The sequence below is a fragment of the Cololabis saira genome, chromosome 16 (assembly GCF_033807715.1).
Source record: "Cololabis saira isolate AMF1-May2022 chromosome 16, fColSai1.1, whole genome shotgun sequence".
NCBI lineage: Eukaryota > Metazoa > Chordata > Actinopteri > Beloniformes > Belonidae > Cololabis > Cololabis saira.
This window is the reverse complement of record NC_084602.1, coordinates 3,784,780-3,803,415: the sequence shown is the minus strand read 5'-3', so window position 1 is coordinate 3,803,415 and position 18,636 is coordinate 3,784,780. Positions and strand designations below refer to the sequence as shown.

Genomic DNA, 18,636 nt, shown 5'->3' with positions numbered 1-18,636 from the left:
CCAACTGCACTGATTGGAGACTGTAAGTGACTGGTTTGAAGCGCGAATTTCATCCATTAAACTGAACTGTAGGCTATTCTGTAGTGTAGTAACTGGACTCTATCTACCAAATGAATTACGTTTGCTTAGTTTGTTTTGTGCAAATGGAGGAGGAGGAGAGACCTCATCTCATCATACGCGCGCTTCGGGTTTGTGCGATTCGGGTTTAGGAGCGCACCTTCCATGAGAGAGACGCAACAACTGTTTGTCTGTTTTGGAGGTGCAAAGAGAAGGTGGGAATAGATCTTTCCTCACAAAGACTGTCACACTGGATATTTGCGAGTACATTTCCCAGACCTATAAGGCTGGTAGAGGTGAGCACACTCCACTGCGCTTTACCACTTCGGTGGCAACGCTCTATTCTGGGGTGCCAATGACGTGATCTGTAGTTTGCATTATTCGTTTTGGAATACTCAATTTAGGAATATACTGCATGGGATTTGGACTTGGATGCCACGGTCATGTGCTCAAGCTGACCGGAGCATCGAGACTGGAGAGATGATTAAGAATGTGATGTCACCATGCGCACCATGAGCTTAAAAATGTATGTACTTTGCAAAATAGCCGTTTTTCTACATAAGCCTCCCTGAAGGTTATTTTGCACATTAGCCGGCTATTTTGCAAAATAGCCGTTTTTCTACATTAACCGTAACATATATAAAAATAGTCAAAATCAAAGCAAATCAAGGCAAACAAAAGAAAACAAAACAAACGCCCAGCATTAAGTTGTGCTACTATGTATGTATGTACTAATAGAAGTAATTATAATGCATAGTATTACATTATCATTACTTTACTATAATACTACAATATAATAGAACAATAGACAGCAATGGTATGACAATATACTTGAATAACTATTTAAGACTAGATATGCTATATATTCACTGGTTCATATACATCCAATTATATACATAAAAATTACCATAAATCTTTATATCGACATATCTACATATAACTATAAATCAGTTTATATTAATAGAGGTATAGATACACAAATACTGTACGTGTAATATAACTCAATATATCTATGTACATACCTACATATATCTATATATATCCATAATATACATATATCTACATATATTAATAAATGTACATATCTCCATGTTCAGATATCTTTTCCAGGAAGGTTCTGGATGATACCTTAAGTTTGTGGATGTTGAGCTCGATGTCGCGGATGCTGGTGGACGGGGCGATGCGCTGCAGCCGGTCCAGCTCCGGCAGCACCCGGGCCAGCCAGGAAGTGACATCACAGAGGTCAGAGTTGAGCTTCTGCCACTGCTCCAGGTCCTTCTGGACGACGGCCTGGTCTGGGAAGCTTTGTGCTTGCAGGAGCTCCCAGCGCTCGATCACACCTGGGGGGACAGGAAGCAGCAGTCCTGTTAGTCTGCTGCACCTCTACATGCTGAGGGATCCAGGTCCGTTCTACAATTGTAAACTACTTACATCATGACAAATGATGCTACTGTCATTTATAACCTTGATTGGAGTGCATGTCTCTCTACTGGAGAGACATGCACATAACCCCCCCCCCCCCCATCATCCAGCACTAACGTAGGAGTGGCAGAGCGTACCTGTGCCGGTCTGCCGGCCGCCAGCGCGGCCGCTCAGGCCTACGTCTTCCAGATCCTCGTCATCGTTGAGGATCAGTTTAACCCTCTCCACGCTGCTGATGCTGCTGCTGCACTCTGACATCAGCTTCACCTGGAAACACGCACACAGTCAGCACCTAGGCCTCTGGGAGTGGGCACAGACTCACGGAGGAGTGTTAGGGCCATGCAGGAGAAACAATATTTGAGAGGGGAAGTTTTTTTTTTATTGTGCACTTTGAGAAAAAAGTCGAAATGTCGAGATTAATGTTGAAATACAATTTCGAGAAAAAAGTCGAAATGTCGCCTTTTTTCTCAACATTTCAACTTTATTCACAAAATTTTGACTTTTTTCTCGACATTTCGACTTTTTTCTCGAAATTGTACTTCAACATTATTCTCAACATTATTCTCAACATTTCGACTTTTTTCTCGAAGTGCACAACAAAAAAAACTCTTCCCCTCTCAAATAGGTTTTCTCCTGCATGGCCCTAACACTCTTCCGCCCAGACTGGAGTGAATTGTGCAGGTTAATTGTTAATTGTGCAGGCGTGCTCGTACGTAGCCCTGCGGGCGGAAGGCGGGAGTCCCGCCGTGTTTCAGAGACGAGCTCAGGTCTTGCAGGACTTCCCTCTTCTTCTCCGGAGTTCCGTCCTGGTGCCAGCTCGGTGGCTCGTTCACCGACCTCACTGCAGAAAAGAGTCAATACGTGAAAAGTAAAAACTGAGTGATGTTGTTAAAAATGTTGTTTGCTTCTTCACAAAAAAACATGCATAAAATAAAACATCTCACGGTAACGTGCAAGAATAGAAAGAGTATAAACAACTCCCCGACTGAAGAATGAAAATCAATGTGATCATTTTTAAAGTCCCATCTTGCGGCAGCACATGGCTGAGGGTAGAAAAACGAGGGCCGAGGAGGAAGACGAGACAGATGGCTGAATTAGATGGAGTTTGGGGATAAACTTGGGCTGAAATTGCCCGGGTTGCTAGGAGGCGGGATGGCAGTGTCACTTTAACGATGTGTCTGAACTCCCTGTCACCTTCATGCCTGTAAAGAGCAGTGGAGGTTAACTCTGTGTGGCTGCAGCTTCCTGCAAGGGGGGGGTGGGGACACTCTGGAACAGTCATAAAGCCATTACAGGAAAAAAAAAATTGTCAAAATTGTAGGAATGCCCAGAAAAGAGCCGAGGGGTAATAAGTGTCACCGTACACTTGTGGCCTTTATCTTGCCCGTAAGAGGCTGGACCCTTTAATAGGTCTTTAGAACGGCCTTAACCCATCACTGTGTTGATTCTGTAATAAACCAGGTTCAATGGGCTTAAAGTCAAGCACAAAAACATAACCTGCACTAACTATGATGTCACCAGCGCCCTGGCTGGACCAGAGATCCGAGGAGGGATGGATGTTCACCAAGCTGCTGCCGTACGACCGGTTGTTAGGTATAGAGGGAATGCATGACGTCACAGATGCGACTTTACAGCGGGTTACGCCCACTGAGTGTCAGAAAGACTGAGTGTCAGAAAGACTGAGTGGCAGAAAGACTGAGTGGCAGCGTAAACTTTCAGTTTGAGCAACTTGAAAGCATCTAAAATGGGAAAGAGCTGTTGTGGGATCGACTGTACTCATAGATTTAGCAAGAAATCAGAGTTATCGTTTTACAGACTGCGGACAGACTGCGAAACGTGGATTTGTGGTTCCCATTTTGTATCAGGTAATGTTGGATTTTTGGGTAGCCAACGTTAAACGGTCAAATCATAAAGTTCGGTGTCCTCATCACTTTAATTTCTACAACAAATCCTGCCTTGAAGTCGGACCAAGCGTCAAGACTTTTGTAAGCCTTCAAGCTTTGCTTCGTGTATTTCCCCGGTGTAGAAATTAAGTACATATAAATATCAGGAAACTGGATTGGTGTCCAAATATTAATGTCCATGGACCACTGGTTCTTGGGGTAACTGTACCAAATATTAATGTCCATGGACCACTGGTTCTTGGTAACTGTACCAAATATTAATGTCCATGGACCACTGGTTCTTGGTAACTGTACCAAATATTAATGTCCATGGACCACTGGTTCTTGGTAACTGTACCAAATATTAATGTCCATTTGGGCATATTTGATGTAAGCCCAGTGGATATTTAAAGCTTACAGAAGGCTGCATTTAACTGCTGCTATGTCATTCCTGCAGTATTTCTGCAGCTGTTTTGGTCACTGCTATTATTTGTTATATATTATATTATTAGTAATTAGCACAAATTATCCGTCCCCATATGATAAAATCCACCATCCCCCCTGATTTTCTTTTACAACTCGAGTACTGGTCAGAGCCCACCAGCTGTGATGACTGATAGATGCCATTCTGCCTCAAATAACCCCACGTGACCGTCAACACTGCAAAATCAGACATGAAGTGTCAAACAGTATGCTGTGGTATCTACCAGACAGAGCGCTGAAGAAGGGGGCGTCTTCATCGTCCTCGTGGGACGACGATCCTCCCACGTCCACGGTGTGGTCCCACTCCAGGGGGATGGAGTCCACGCTGACGGGGGTCTCTCTTCCCGAGCGCTCCGGAGCCGGCACCAGGAGGTGGCACATGGCCTGCCGTCCGGCGGGGACTTCCCCCGCCGCTCGGCCGTCGTCCTCCTCCTCCCTTCTCCCGGCTTCTGTCCAGGAAGTCCTGCTGGTCGCCTCGGGGGAATCGTCCAGGTCCGTGTCCCGGTCCGTGTCCCGGTCCGACAGGTCCCTCTCTTCGTCCAGAATCTGAAGATGGTCAGATTTAAATATACTGACAATAGAAATGTATTCTTAGGGTGCTTTCACACCTGTCCCGTTTGGAGCAGTTGTTCCCAAACAGGGAGTGTTTCCCCCTAAAGATCGGTTGGTTTGGTACATGTGAACACAGCAATCACGCTCAGTTTCGGGACAAAACAAGCGAGCTGAGATCTCCTAGGAGAGGTTAGGGTTAGGTTCTCGGCTCACTTCCATTCCAGACCTGGCGCGGTTCGTTTGCACTGAGAACAGAATCCACACAGCACACAGAAACACACAGAAACTAACTAGCCACACTCGCTTACGACGCTCTATAGTGGTTGTTTTTCCCGGGGTACGGAAGAGGAAACTCCTTCCGCGTTCATTTCTGACCAATCAGAGAACAGTTGGTTCTCATGGCATTTGTTAACAGCTTTGAACCGCTACAGACGGTTGCCTTGTGAACACAAATGCCACAAACGATAAACGAAACAACTGTATCAATTTAGCCCCTGAATCAGAACAACGGGCCACAGGTCTGAAAGCACCCTAAGACGTGTTTTTAAACACGTCTTGGACCGCATCTCCTACTACGAGATGCAGCGTGGTTATTGTTATGGTTCTTTAAAAGAAATCGACAGATTATTAGGATTATTTTGAGCTCTGCTCTCCAGCCGACTCACCGGCCGCCTGTTGACGAGACGGTGATGGAAGCGCGCCACGCGGCCGAACACTTCCTGGCAGTAGGAGTGCAGCTCCTCCAGCTCGTCCTCCATGAGCACGGCGTCCAGAGGAGAACTCTTCTGGATCAGGTTCTCCCCAAACACGATCAGGGAGTCTATCTTGTTGGTGTTCAGGGTGATCTCCTGCTGGAAGCCCTGCACAGGGAAGTGTTTGGAAGGGGAGCAACAGGTCAACGGAAACCTTGACATCAGGATTACTCACAACAACGTCTGCTGATGAGGAGAGTCTTACATTTAGCTGTCGCATCTTATCTTCAAAGTCGCTCTCGGAGAAGTGCTCCACGTTAGTGAGCTGCAGGTCCATCTCCGTGAGCCACACCAGGATCCCCTCGCGGGTTCCTTCAAACTCCTCCCTTTGGGAGGTAAAGTGCTAGAAGAGGACAAAAGCTTGTTTTTAAGACATTCAAGGCCTGTTTAAAATAGACATTAGATGCCATAATAGGTCCCCTTTAAATGAACACAGTTTCGACTTCATGAAGTATGAGACAGAGAAAAACTCCTCGTTATTGATCAAGATATTGATCAGGTTATGTCCACAAGGTGACCGTGGTGTCAGACTCTACTCTCTAGTGAGAGGGGCCCGAGTTAACCCTCATTCTCTGGGTTAAGTTACCTCAATGTCGCTCATGTCGGTGTGAACATAGGTTAACCCTGACCTAGGGTTAGTGTTGAGGTTTAGGTTATGTTAAGGGGTTAGGGGTTGGGGTTAGTGTTGAGGTTTGGGTTATGTTAAGGGGTTAGGGGTTGGGGTTAGGGCTATGTTAAGGGGTTAGGGGTTGGGGTTAGGGTTAGTGTTGAGGTTTGGGTTATTTAAAGGGGTTAGGGTTAGTGTTGAGGTTTAGGTTATGTTAAGGGATTAGGGGTTAGGGGTTGGGGTTAGTGTTGAGGTTTGGGTTATGTTAACCAAACCCCAACACTAACCCTAACCCTAACCCCTAACCCCTTAACATAACCCTAACCCCAACCCCTAAGCCCTAACCCAACCCCTAACCCCTGAACATAACCAAAACCCCAATACTAACCCTAACCCCAACCCCTAACCCCTTAACATAGCCCTAATCCCAACCCCTAAGCCCTAACCCCAACCCATAACCCAAACCTCAACACTAACCCTAACCCTAACCCCAACCCCTAACCCTTTAACATAACCCTAACCCCAACCCCTAACCCTTTAACATAACCCTAACCCTAACCCCAAACCTAACCCGGGTCCCTGCTCTGTCTCTACGCTGTGGTTTACCCCATTGTAAAGGCACACATGAGGCGTGATGTAGGCTAGGCACTTTAGGTAAGGTTACGAACAACCCAGAGGTCCAAATCATGAAATCATCTCAGCCGGTTCTACCCTCATCAGGCTGCAACAATGTGTTTACAAATTTAAATGGCAGCTTTACATATTAATGTGGACTGATGCCCGTTTCTGCTGACAATTCACTGGCAAGAAGACAGAAAACAGGCTTAACATAGTTGAGTGTCTTGTCTTTCCCGACCTCCGTGGACTGATGTTGCTGTGGTGATGTGCACGTGTCAGGAAAATATTCACAAAAATGATATAACTGTGTGAAAAAAAGTCAAATAAAAGCCACAAACGAATGAAAAGGATGAACTATTATTACGGTTAACATCCAAAGGTGATGTTCAGTAAGCATTCAGCTGATGACACGCACATACGTCGTCGGTGCACGGGTCAACCAGCTCTGCTCAGTGGAGGTCTTATAACACAATCTCTATGAAGCAATGTGACCATCATCCATCTGCGCCATGTCACGTGCCACAATGAAACGGGCTTTCTGTAAACGTGACGCCGTGCACGTTCTTCCCATCTGACCTTAATCCCTACAATTCAGGGTGGAGCTAAAACCAGGGAGAACCTGCAGAGGCCAGCTGTCGGTGTTGCTCTCGCTATTCAGTTCCCTGAACTTCAGGAAACATCTGAAACATCTGGGACATCTGAGCATGTGCCTCACCTTAAGTCTGCGAAGTATAGCTGCCACTCTCCTCTGCAGGCCGTCCCACCGCTGGTTCCCATCGCGCACCGTGTCTTTGAGTCTGCTGGCGGCGTCGGTGCGGTTCTCTCGAGCCAGGCGGCGGTACTGTTTGTTGACCAGCTCCAGCTGAGTCAGGCGTTCATGAACCTGCCGCTGGAACGCCTGAGAGCACAAAACCAGCTTTGATTTGAAGAGTTTATTTCGAACATATATAATATATATAAAAAAATAAAAATAAAATATAAAAGAATAATTAAAAAAAATAATTTAATAAAAAATAAATAAATAAAAAAAAAATTAAAAAATTAAATACCCCTGAATCTACATACATTCTTACATATAACAACAGTTTCATTAAGCTTACTTATAAAACACACATAACCAAACACCCCTACTTTAACTATTCAATATAGTGATATATAGTGCTTTGGTCTGGACTACGAATGGGGAAGGAGGGGGAAGTGACGTATGCCCTAAAGCAGTCAAAGCCGTAAAAATGTGTAGTTTTTTAGTGTGGCAGGGTTCCTACCATGCTCCTCAAAGTTACATAGTGCCAGTGAAGGAGATACAGACCCCTCAGACCATGACCGAGGTTCATTAAATAGACCCTCCAGGAATCCGCGATTCCGTGATCGCGGAATTTTTCGCGGATTTCACGGCTGTCCGTGGATTTACAGACCTTCCGTGGATTTCAATGTCTGGTGCAGAAAAATCACTTTTACTGGGGTTAATATTGCATATGTCCGCGCTGAATATGCGAATTATGCGGGGCTCGCTTGATTTCACCGCATCATCGCCGCATTTTCGCATAAAGTTTGGAAAAAGGGGGGAGTGTTGTGAGTGACATGTCGGGACGCCCGGTCGCGACGTGCGGGACCCGCCCGGGGGGACCTCCACACCCCTCGCAGAAACCGCCACCCCCCAAACAGCAGCTCTCACCCGCGAGGGTGAGAGGAAAAAGAGAGTCCCCCCGCTTGCGCGGTGGGCGCGGCTGCCGGTGGACTCAGGATCCGCGCTGACCGCGCACCACTGCGCCTGCGAGGGCCGGCGGCGGCGGCGGGCGGACGCTCCCATCCACTTGGGGGATAGTGGCGGCGGACGCGTGGGGTGACGGAGCTCTGTCTCGTCCCCCTCGTCGCGCCGGTGCGCCCGGCAATCACCGAGCACCGAGCCGCAGGTGGAGAGGAGAGACGCGACCGGCCCCCGGGCCGGTCGCGTCTCTCCTCTCCACCCACTGAATTTAAGAGGGAAGAGCTCAGTGCCGAATCCGCAACTTCCTGCATATTTCGCATATTTTGCAACTTTCCGCATATTCCGCAACTTACAGCATATTCCGCAATTTCACCGCATAAAAGCACATAAAAAACCCGCACATTTAATCGCATTATCAATGATTTTAGCCCGCAAAATCAAGGATTTTAGCCCGCGGAATCAAGGATTTTTGCACCGCGTTTTTCTGGAGGGTCTAATTAAACCTGTTGGAAGTTGATGTACCATCACAATGATGATGATGAAATATTAGATTAAGCTGGAAAAGTTACATAGTGCTGCTTTAATAAATAAATAAAATGAAAAAAAAAAAAAAAAAAAAAACAGGCCTCTGAGAGTGACATGTGGGCCGGCGATGGACTGGTGACCTGCCCAGAGTGGACCCCTGCCCTCCAGCAGGCCCCTGGAACCCTGTGACCCCCCTCTACTTTGACTAGAGCTTAGATGCAGGAACGTTAACCGTCTACAACAGCGGGGAGAGAAAGTGAGATGAAGACAGTTGGCTGACCTCAAACCTCTTCAGCTCTTCCTTGGCGCTGGTGTAGAGCACGTTGGCAGACTCGGGGTTGGCTGCGGTGAGCTCCGCCGCCTTCAGCCAGTCTTCAAAGCGTGAATAGTCGTCCAGGAATTTACACCACAGACGCCAGGTCTCCTCAATCCTGCAAACGACAGCGACTGCAGTTACCCTTTTGACCGTTAAAAGCAGCATCCGAGGCGTTTTTACCGTGTGCGCCCGCCCACCTGGTCCTCCTCTCCATGGACATGGCGCAGATGTTCCTCCACCGGCGGTCCAAGCTGCGCGTGGTCTGCTGGATGGAGTCGTTTTCGGAGTCGCTGCCACAAGCATCGGCGTCGTGGAGCAGGACGTCGCACAGCGTCAGCACCGACGCCACGCTGTCGGTGTGCTGCTCGATGTCCCGCTGCAGCCCCTGCAGGGCAAACAGAGCACACGCACATACACTCGTCAACGGGTTGTATTGTTTTATCCCAGGGATCGGTAACCTAGTGGCTCCCTGGAGCTTTTTCAAAATTTTTTTTTCTCTTTTCTTCTTTTTTTTTCCCTGTTTTTTCCTCTTTTTTTCTTCCTTTTGCCTTTCTTTTTAATCTCAACATTTCGACTTATTTCTCAAAATTTGGACTTTTTTCTCGACATTTTGACTTTTTTCTCGACATTTCAACTTTTTTCTCGACTTTTTTTTCAAGATTGTACTTCAACATTAATCTCGACATTTTGCCTTTTTTCTCGAAATTTTGACTTTTTTCTCAACATTTCGACTATTTTCTCGAGATTGTACTTCAACATTTATCTCGACATTTTGAGTATTTTCTCAACATTTTGACTTTTTTCACGAAATTGTGACTTTTTTCTCGACATTTCGACTATTTTCTCGAGATTGTACTTCAACAATAATCTCGACATTTCAACTTTTTTCTCAAAATTTCAACATTTTTCTTGACATTTCAACTTTTTTCTCGACATTTTGACTTTTTTCTCGAAGTTCATAATGAATAACTAACATAGATACATGCAGCATGTGTTGTCTTCATTCTAAGGCTTATACAAGACTTTGAATTTTTTGCAGCTCCAAACATATTTGTTTTTTGTGTTTTTGGTCCAATATGGCTCTTTCAACATTGTGGGTTGCCAACCCCTGATTTAGCCGAACAAACCACGCGAAGACCGTTGATGTCATGGGTTCAGTTTGCTTAGGTTGTTGCAGATCACATCACATGGATTCGACATGGACAAACTCAGCCAATGCCTTAAGTGGAGAAGATGTGGTAAAGAGAGAGTTGAGACAAAAGGCAAGGCTCTCTGTTTACCCGTCCATCTATGTTCCCACTCTCACCTACGTTCACCAATTTTGGGGAGTTCCCTAAAGAAGACGGTTGCAGCGACAAGCGGCTGACATGACTCATCTGCTGGACGGCCGGACTCCCCTTAGAGATGGGGTGAGAGGTTAAGTCATTCAGGAGGGACTCGGGGTAGAGGAACAGCTGAGGGATGTCACGGTTTTGTGACTTCCTCTTTTATTTTGAAGCCAGTGTCTTTGTGTTTAAGTTCTGCTTTGACGTTCCTGTTTCCCATCAGCCCTGATCGTCTGCACCTGTGTCTCGTTAACCCTTGTGTATACCTGGTCTTGTCTTTCCCTTGCTCCCTGCTGGTCCGTTCCAGGGCTCCAGACTAACTTTTTTCACTAGGAGCACAGTAGCCCCTAACTGAAAATTTTTAGGGGCACAATCAGAAATTTTAGGAGCGTACATCGTTTATCGACACGCTAACCAAATTTTTACATTTCTACTACATTTCAGTGTATTAGTAATACATATTTCATAATAGATTAATGAATTCAGGGATTAAAGCAAAAAAAATATTTTTGACTGAAAACATTTTTTCAGGCCAGTTCATATTCCCCCTCCATCTATGCGCTGCACCACACTGGATGGCCCCTTTTTTGCCGTGCGGTCGTTTCCCAAAGGTTTCAAGTAAAAAAGTTAAATGCTGTATTAGCCCTTCTGTTTTCTGTTTTTTATCACCATTTGATTCGATCCGATATTAATGTGGGTTAGTGTTATTAAAAATGTTTTTTTGAGCTGTTGCCTGAATTATACGACTGTAAAATAACTAGTGAAATAATAATTTCACAATAATTATTGTGAAATAACTAAAAAATAAATAACTCAAATGGGTCTTTCAATATCCATTTAAAGTGCAAAAAGAAGGAAATATCAACAGCTCATGCAGTAAACAAATAATTTTAGCTTGTCTAATTTATTCTGTCACCAGACACACAGCTTGCCATGAAGCATCAGGGATTTTTCAGGTATGTCATGACAAACTGTGTGTCCAATAACAGAAAAAACCAAACAAGCTATGAACTTCATTGAACTTATATAACATTTTTAAATTTAAGCTGAAATATCCAAAACACTGAACACTGGTTGTGCACGGGTGGAGGTGTGTATGAGTGTGTATGAGTGTATATGAGTGTGTATGGGTGTGTCCTTGTCTGTGTGTAACGTGCCTGGCGATTCAATGATCTGCAAGTTTTGCCCGCACACAGTTGACAGGACACGAAAAGATACATGCGAAAAAAGATCATTTACTTTAACGGCGACGTCTGTAGGTGTAATAATCATAATTTTGTATTACAGTACGACGCGCTCTCCTCACGTGGAGCGCGAGAGCGGGGTCTGTTTCTTAAACGCAGCTGGTTGTCTGTGTGAGCGGAGATTGACGCACATGGCAGCATAAACACAGTCTCAAACAGCAAGTAATTTCCAGCATTAACAGTCCTGCTCAGCCCGCCGTCTGTACGGAGTAAACTGTGGTTCTGTATTTTCTGCGCTGGTTTCTCAGGCGGCCGCTTCGACGTTTGTTTTCTTCACGAGGGCAGCGGGGGCGGGCGGGGGAAAGAAGCGCAGGTTCCCCGGCTCTTTTTTCAGCATTTTTTCAAAAGAAAACTTAATTTAGTTCAAGTTTTAAAAACCAGCGCTTTGTTAACGCTACCGCTGCTCTTTGACGCCGTGTTCATTGTTTGATAGTTTCACACCACACGCATGTGTGAATTAAATGACGTGACTGCTGGTCCCCCAGTCTCTGACAAGTCGTCTTCCCTGAGGGACGGGGACGAACCCGCCCTCCTCTGTTTCTGATTGGATAATACCAAGGCTCTGGCAGCTTTATTGGTTTACAACAGCGTCAGTTTAATGTCCAACATGATTTAATTGGATAGTCTAACGGCTGATTTATGGTTCCGCGTTACACCAACGCAGAGCCTACGGCGTTGGTGTAACGCTGGCAAATTTACTGGTCGCACGTGTGCGAGTGGACATGAAATTCAGTCGCACATACTCAAATTTTGGTCGCAAAATGCGAGCATTTGGTCGCAGTCTGGAGCCCTGCGTTCTGTTTGTTCCTCCGTGTTTTCCGCCCTGGTTTTTGTAGCTTTTGACTCTTGTTTTAAGCACTGTTTTTTTTGTATCCTGTTGCGCTTTTGGTTGGACCAATAAATCACTGTTTTTTGGGAACTCCTGCCTTCTGGTCTCCTGCATCTGGGTCCTACTCCCACCATCCCCTGACAGAACGGACCAGCAGGGAGCAGGGAAAGACAAGAGCAGATATACACAAGGGTTAACGAGACACAGGTGCAGACTATCAGGGCAGATGGGAAACAGGAAAGTCAAACAAGAACTCAAACACAAAGACGCGGGCTTCAAAATAAAACAGGAAGTCACAAGACTGTCACAAGGGGATTTGGGCCCCTGCCGAAGATGCCTGCCTGGACACCTTCCTCGGGGGATACCGTATTTTCCGCACTATAAGTCGCACCGCATTATAAGGCGCTACAGTAGAGGCTGGGGTTACGTTCTGCATCCATTAGACCAGGGGTCGGCAACCCGCGGCTCCGGAGCCGCATGCAGCTCTTTCATCCTTATACTGTGGCTCCGAGTGGCTTGGGAAAATTAAAAAAAATAAAAAGTGTATTTTATTTGTGTTAGTTCTTTAATATTTTAGTTCTAAATTGGAAGATTATTGTGATCTTGACATATTAGAATAAATATATTTTATTGTTTTCCGTCGCTCAAAATAAACGTCATACTCATGAAAGCCGGTATTCCCGCCAAAACGCCATCCATTCATCGCGACTTTCAACCCCAGCAAGGCCAAGTATGGAGAAATGTAAGAAAAGAAAAATATCTGAAGAAAATGGAACATTCAATGATTCCTGGGCAGATTCATTTGCGTTTACCTCTGATGAGAGTGGCCTACCAGTAGGCCTAATTTGTGGAGAAAAACTGTCTAACAATAAACTGTCAAATGTTGCAAGACATTTCAACAATACACACAGAGCCTTTTCTCAATATTGATCCATATATAAGGTGCACCGGATTATAAGGCGCATGGTCAGCTTTTAAAAAAAATTTAAGGCTTTTAGGTGCGCCTTATACGGTACTCCGAGCATGTTTAACCGAGTGAGGCCCCATCAAAGACCCGGGACGTGCTGGAGGGATTACATCTCTGAGCCGGCCTGGGAAAGCCTCGGTGCTCCCCTGGAAGGGATAGGGTGTGTGCGCATGGGTGTGTGTGCGGCTCCATGTTCAGGACCTTTCTTCTGCAAAGCTGCCACTTTATGAGTTGCCATGGTAGCAGATGAAGGCTTTAAGAGCCTATCGATACAGTCCTTTCAGCCATCCCTCATCCACTAATGGAAGAGTCCTGGCGTCTTTTCTTTGGAACAGGCCAAATCCTGACTCTTTCAAGCGTCCTGGCTTTTTCACATCTTCCTCACTCTCGCCAATTCAGATTCATTATTCGTCTTCTTTTCCTGTCATCCATCTCCATTTATCTCCAGGAAGCAAAGTGCGGCGATTCTTAGATTCGCTCTTTTATCTCTTTACAGGCAGCAAGAACCGACAATATTCAATGTTCCCATTTTTCTTGTGAACTTATTTATTTATTTACTTTATTTATTTATTTAAAAGGGACAAGCACATTGATTGACATGAGCACTTGAGTCCATCATGTAAATGTGCCAGATTTAGCCATACAGGCTAATTTACATCTGCAGTCCCTGGCAGGTTGATGGCATATGTAAACTTCATTTTGTATGTTACTTTTTAGTTGTTTGTCAGAACTGTAGCATGTCAAAAAGGGCTGGGGCAGCTTTTACCATTTTCTAATAAGGCTAGTAGCTGGTTGCCAGTGTTGCCATCTCAACACTTACAAGTGTTGGTATTTAGGAAGTGTTGTCATCAGCAATAGATCCACTGGGTTTAGGGGGCTGTCTGCATGAGGGAGGGAGAAAGAGAGAGCGAGAAATCTAGAATGAAGCACCGATTAGCCCCTAAAGCAGGGGTCGGCAACCCGCGGCTCTAGAGCCGCATGCGGCTCTTTAGCGCCGCCCTAGTGGCTCCTGGAGCTTTTTCAAAAATGTTTGACCTTTTTTTTTCTTTTTTTTTTCTCTTTTTTTCTCTTTGTTTCTTTTATTCCTTTTTTTCTTCCTTTTTCCTTTCCTTTTTAATCTCGACATTTCAACTTTTTTCTCAAAATTTTAACTTTTGTCTCAACATTTCGACTTTTTTCTCGAGATTTCGATTTTTTTTCTCGATATTTCGACTTTTTCTCAACATTTTGACTTCTTTGTCAACATTTCAACTTTTTTGTCAACATTTTGACTTTTTTCTCAACATTTCAACTTTTTTCTCGAAGTGCATAATGAAAAAAAAATCTTCCTCCTCTAAAGTATTATTTTTATTTTTCTCCTGCCTGGTCCTGATACTCTTCCATAGATTTGCGTAACAAAAAGAGTAACGTGGAAAGACATTAGCATGCTACATTTGCAGCCGAGTACCCAGTTATAACTTACAGCATGTGTTGTCTTCATTCTAAGGCTTATAAAAGACTTCATTTTTTGCGGCTCCAGACATATTTGTTTTTTGTGTTTTTGGCCCAATATGGCTCTTTCAACATTTTAGGTTGCCGACCCCTGGTATAAAGTAATCCCTTGCCAGATGAATGACAGTTGTTGAAGCAGTGCCATCTGAGGGATGGGAAATCACTTGTGTCCAGCTTAAGCTACTTCATCTATCAGAATTCCCCTAAATTCTTTGAATTGTTTAATATTATTATGGACTGTCAAAGGAGAAGTACCTTCAGATCCTTCTTTGTGGACAGACAGAAGAAGTAATCTGTCTGTCTTTGTCATTTTGAGAATAATTGTACGGATTATTCCTCAAAGTTAAGTGTTTTTCTACAGTCAACTACAAATGACCACACTCCTATAAAGGAGCTGTTAATTCAAAGATTTAAAGCAGCATTTCAACAACTATGGGGTGTATCCATAGTTGGCTGTGTCCATTTCTGTCCAAAGGCCTAAAATATAAAATATCCCTTCATCCTGTTTTGGAATATTTTTCTTTTCAACCTCTTTACTTTGGCTCAGACCGCTAACACTGAAAGAAATAACGCAGCAGCAGGGCCGACAAGAAGCCGAGCGACATCCTCAAGTCCATTTCCTCTCTCTGGACCACTGTATGAGTCCTAGCTTACATTTACCGCCTCTCAGCTCAGCATGGCAGCTACCTCCTTCACAAATTGCCGTTAGGCCGTGCTGGGACTTAGTGCCACTCTTTACTCACTACTCTTGCTCTATGCTTTTGGACCATGACGGGGAGGCTGCATGAAAAAGGGGCTTAACCCAGATATGGCGTCTCCCTTTATGGTAGATTCTACAGTACCGCCATAAAAAAAAAAAAAAAAAACCCAAAAAAACAACAGTATTTAAGCCAAACTACTGTGGATGTGGATGCTATGGACTGTAATGAATGAGCCATACCCAGATTGTATCTTGGGACGAATCAATCATTTTCATGTTGGCATGTATAGTCACTTTTGATGTTTGAATGTCTGCCTTTTTGTTTGAAACTCACCTGTTTATTGTGCTATATGTTATCCACAGTCACATGACAAAACGAGAGTAGGCAGTAATTGTATGTCACTTCTTTGTGCAGGCGTCCTGCTATCAGGCACCATTACTATGGAACCAACTTCCAATCTGGGTTAAGGAGGTTTAAAATTCAATTCAATTCAATTTTATTTATATAGTGTCTAATACAACATATGTTATCTCTAGACGCTTTCCAGAGATCCAGAACATGAACATAAACATAAACATAAACCCCCGAGCAATTATTACATATCAATGGCAGGTAAAAACTCCCCTAGTGGGAGAAAAACCTTAAGCCAAACAGTGGCAAGAAAAACTCCCCTTTAGGAGGGAAGAAACCTTGAGCAGGACCTGGATCATAAGGGGGGACCCTCCTGCCGAAGGCCAGACTGGGGGGTCGGGGATGTCAGCAGCACACAGCAGGCAGGTGGAAGCAGCAACAGGATGATTACCACATCCACCTTTAAAACCAAACTGAAAACCTTTCTGTTTAGTAAACCTCTAGTTGGTGTTAGTAAACCTCTAGTTAGTGTTAGTAAACCTCTAGTTAGTGTTAGTAAACCTCTAGTTAGTGTTTAGTAAATCTCTAGTTAGAGTTAGCAAACCTCTAGTTAGTGTTAGTAAACCTCTAGTTAGTGATAGTAGCGCGCCCCCCCCACTTCATCTGATTGTTCCATATTTGATAGTTCCCCAAAAGTCACCAAATTTTGCACGCAAGCCAGGCCTGGTGATAAATTTGATATTTAATGGTTTCCATTAATGGGCGTGGCCTAACGGCTCAACAGCGCCCCCTAAAAAACGTTTCTCTGCCATAACTTTTTTGGTTGTGATAAAGTCATGTGGGTGGTGTCATCGAACTCGGTTTTGAGTACTTGACCTTCATTGTTGCAAATAAGCCCCGCCCCTTCTTCTGATTGGTCGATATTTCATAGTTCCTATTTTCTGCCATAACTTTTGAATGGTTTGACATAGAGAGTCGTGGTTGGTGTCATCGGACTTAGTTTTGAGTCATAGACCTTAATTGGTGCAAATTGCATGCCCGAGGGCCTGTTCATCGCTGCTTCCTGGCTTATACAAAAACCTCAATCACAATAATTTTTATGTACATCTGGACTCAAAGGGACAATGGGGATTGTTGGGAGTGTTGGGGTGGGGGAGGGATAGCTGGGTGAGGGATCTTGTATACTTGTAAGTATTTGAATATCACAGCCATACTATGCTTGTATTCTCTATAACCTGTAACGCTGTAAACATATGTATATTGCTTAATGTAAAACCAATAAAAATTTCTAAAAGAAAGCGCCTAGAGAAAACCTCTGTTGTAATAGACGCTATATAAATAAAATTGAATTGAAAAATGAATTGAACAATTTATACCACATAGTTAGGCAATGGCCTGCTGAAACATCTCAGGAAAACAAAAACCGCTGTCTCTTTGCCCACCTGCTGCTCAGCCAGTTTCCTCTGGATCTCGTCGCCATGGCAGACGTTGTAGACCACCGGCTTGGCTAGCTCTGCTTCGATGCGAGACAGCCACGTTCGCAGGTTGCTCATGTTCTTATCAAGTTGCTGCACCGTCACCAGGGTCTCCTTTAACTTTCTCACCCTGGAAAGAAAAAGGAGTTTAAATCGTCACTTGGATTTGGACTAGGATTGGATCAACAGCTACTGTTTGACCGGCCAACAGTCCAGAATCATTGGAGCTGAAGGTGCAGTTGGTTCCACAACAAAAGGATGGCGTCTACCTTGCCAAGGAATAAGCTGAGTACCATTTTCTGTTCAATTTTCAAAGAAAAAGTCTGATTCTTTAACTGTTGATGCCCTACATCTGCCAGAGAGCTCGGGGTTCTCCCTGGCAGAAAAGCTGCATTCCAGTTCAACTTTCAGGTCAGTGACCTTCATCAGTTCATTCTTCTGCACAACACAATGCATAATGGAAAGAGGTGACGGTCTACAGTCGTCTGACTGTAGACAGGGACCCACTCCACCTTATTCAAGTCTATGAAAATGTGCATTTGTAATTGAATCTGTGCTTTGGTCTGTCTCGGATGATGCTGATGATTGCTCAGGTTCCACCCTTGTGGAAATCATGATTTTAGCTGCTCTGAAATGCTACGTGTGTTTCTACCAAGTACCACTGTCAAAAAGATGATGTGAGGCAGGTTCTGAACGAGTTCTGGGGGGAATAGCATTAATGAGGCAGCAGAATTGTTTAGGGTGACAGAAAAAAAACAAATTTAGCACAAGAATTATTATACGATAACAGTTCTCCATCCATATCTAGATTGTCAACCACTGACCAGATATTTCTATCCATCACACAGATTTATTTCTATGTAGAATTTATCTGTTGCTCCAAAGTGGCCATAGGTGAGGGGTGTTTGTAAATCATTCGTGATTACAGTTAAATGAGACTAGCGGTTCCCCTCACACGTCCCTGCTGTGACCGCACGTACATCCCACCGGCGTCTGGCGAGACGCCCCGTGTGTGCGTGTTCCCACAAAGCCCGTCACCCTCCCCTTCTATCCACTCTTTATCCTAACAACCCCCCTGATCTGCACCCCCCCCTAGATGTCCAGGTGCGCTGAGGCGTGACGAGGGACCAGGGCAAGAGGTACTCACAGGCTGCTGAGGAGGCTACTCCACGGTGGCGTCTCCTCCGCAAACAAGGACATGCCTCCATCCCCCCCGCCCTCCTCCGCAGCCTGCACGCCCCTCCTCTCTCCATCCTCTCCCTCCCTCCCTTTCCTAGTCTATGCTGCCCGCGCCAGCTCCCAGACGACGGCCTGTAGCTTGATATGATAT

At 44.8% G+C, this 18,636-nt stretch overlaps 1 protein-coding gene across 1 annotated transcript in view; it reads right to left on the bottom strand.

The window, feature by feature from the left end:
- The window catches only part of syne2b (spectrin repeat containing, nuclear envelope 2b), a 258,903-nt gene that overhangs the window by 10,966 nt on the left and 229,301 nt on the right, over window positions 1–18,636 (bottom strand). The window contains exons 114-123 of the mRNA XM_061744277.1: window positions 17,274–17,436; window positions 9,121–9,308; window positions 8,888–9,038; window positions 7,090–7,272; window positions 5,355–5,492; window positions 5,063–5,257; window positions 4,070–4,391; window positions 2,193–2,320; window positions 1,617–1,746; window positions 1,186–1,397 (exon numbers count right to left, since the gene is read on the bottom strand). Coding sequence (XP_061600261.1) covers window positions 1,186–1,397; window positions 1,617–1,746; window positions 2,193–2,320; window positions 4,070–4,391; window positions 5,063–5,257; window positions 5,355–5,492; window positions 7,090–7,272; window positions 8,888–9,038; window positions 9,121–9,308; window positions 17,274–17,436 — 1,810 coding nt within the window. The remainder of the gene's footprint in view (window positions 1–1,185; window positions 1,398–1,616; window positions 1,747–2,192; window positions 2,321–4,069; window positions 4,392–5,062; window positions 5,258–5,354; window positions 5,493–7,089; window positions 7,273–8,887; window positions 9,039–9,120; window positions 9,309–17,273; window positions 17,437–18,636) is intronic.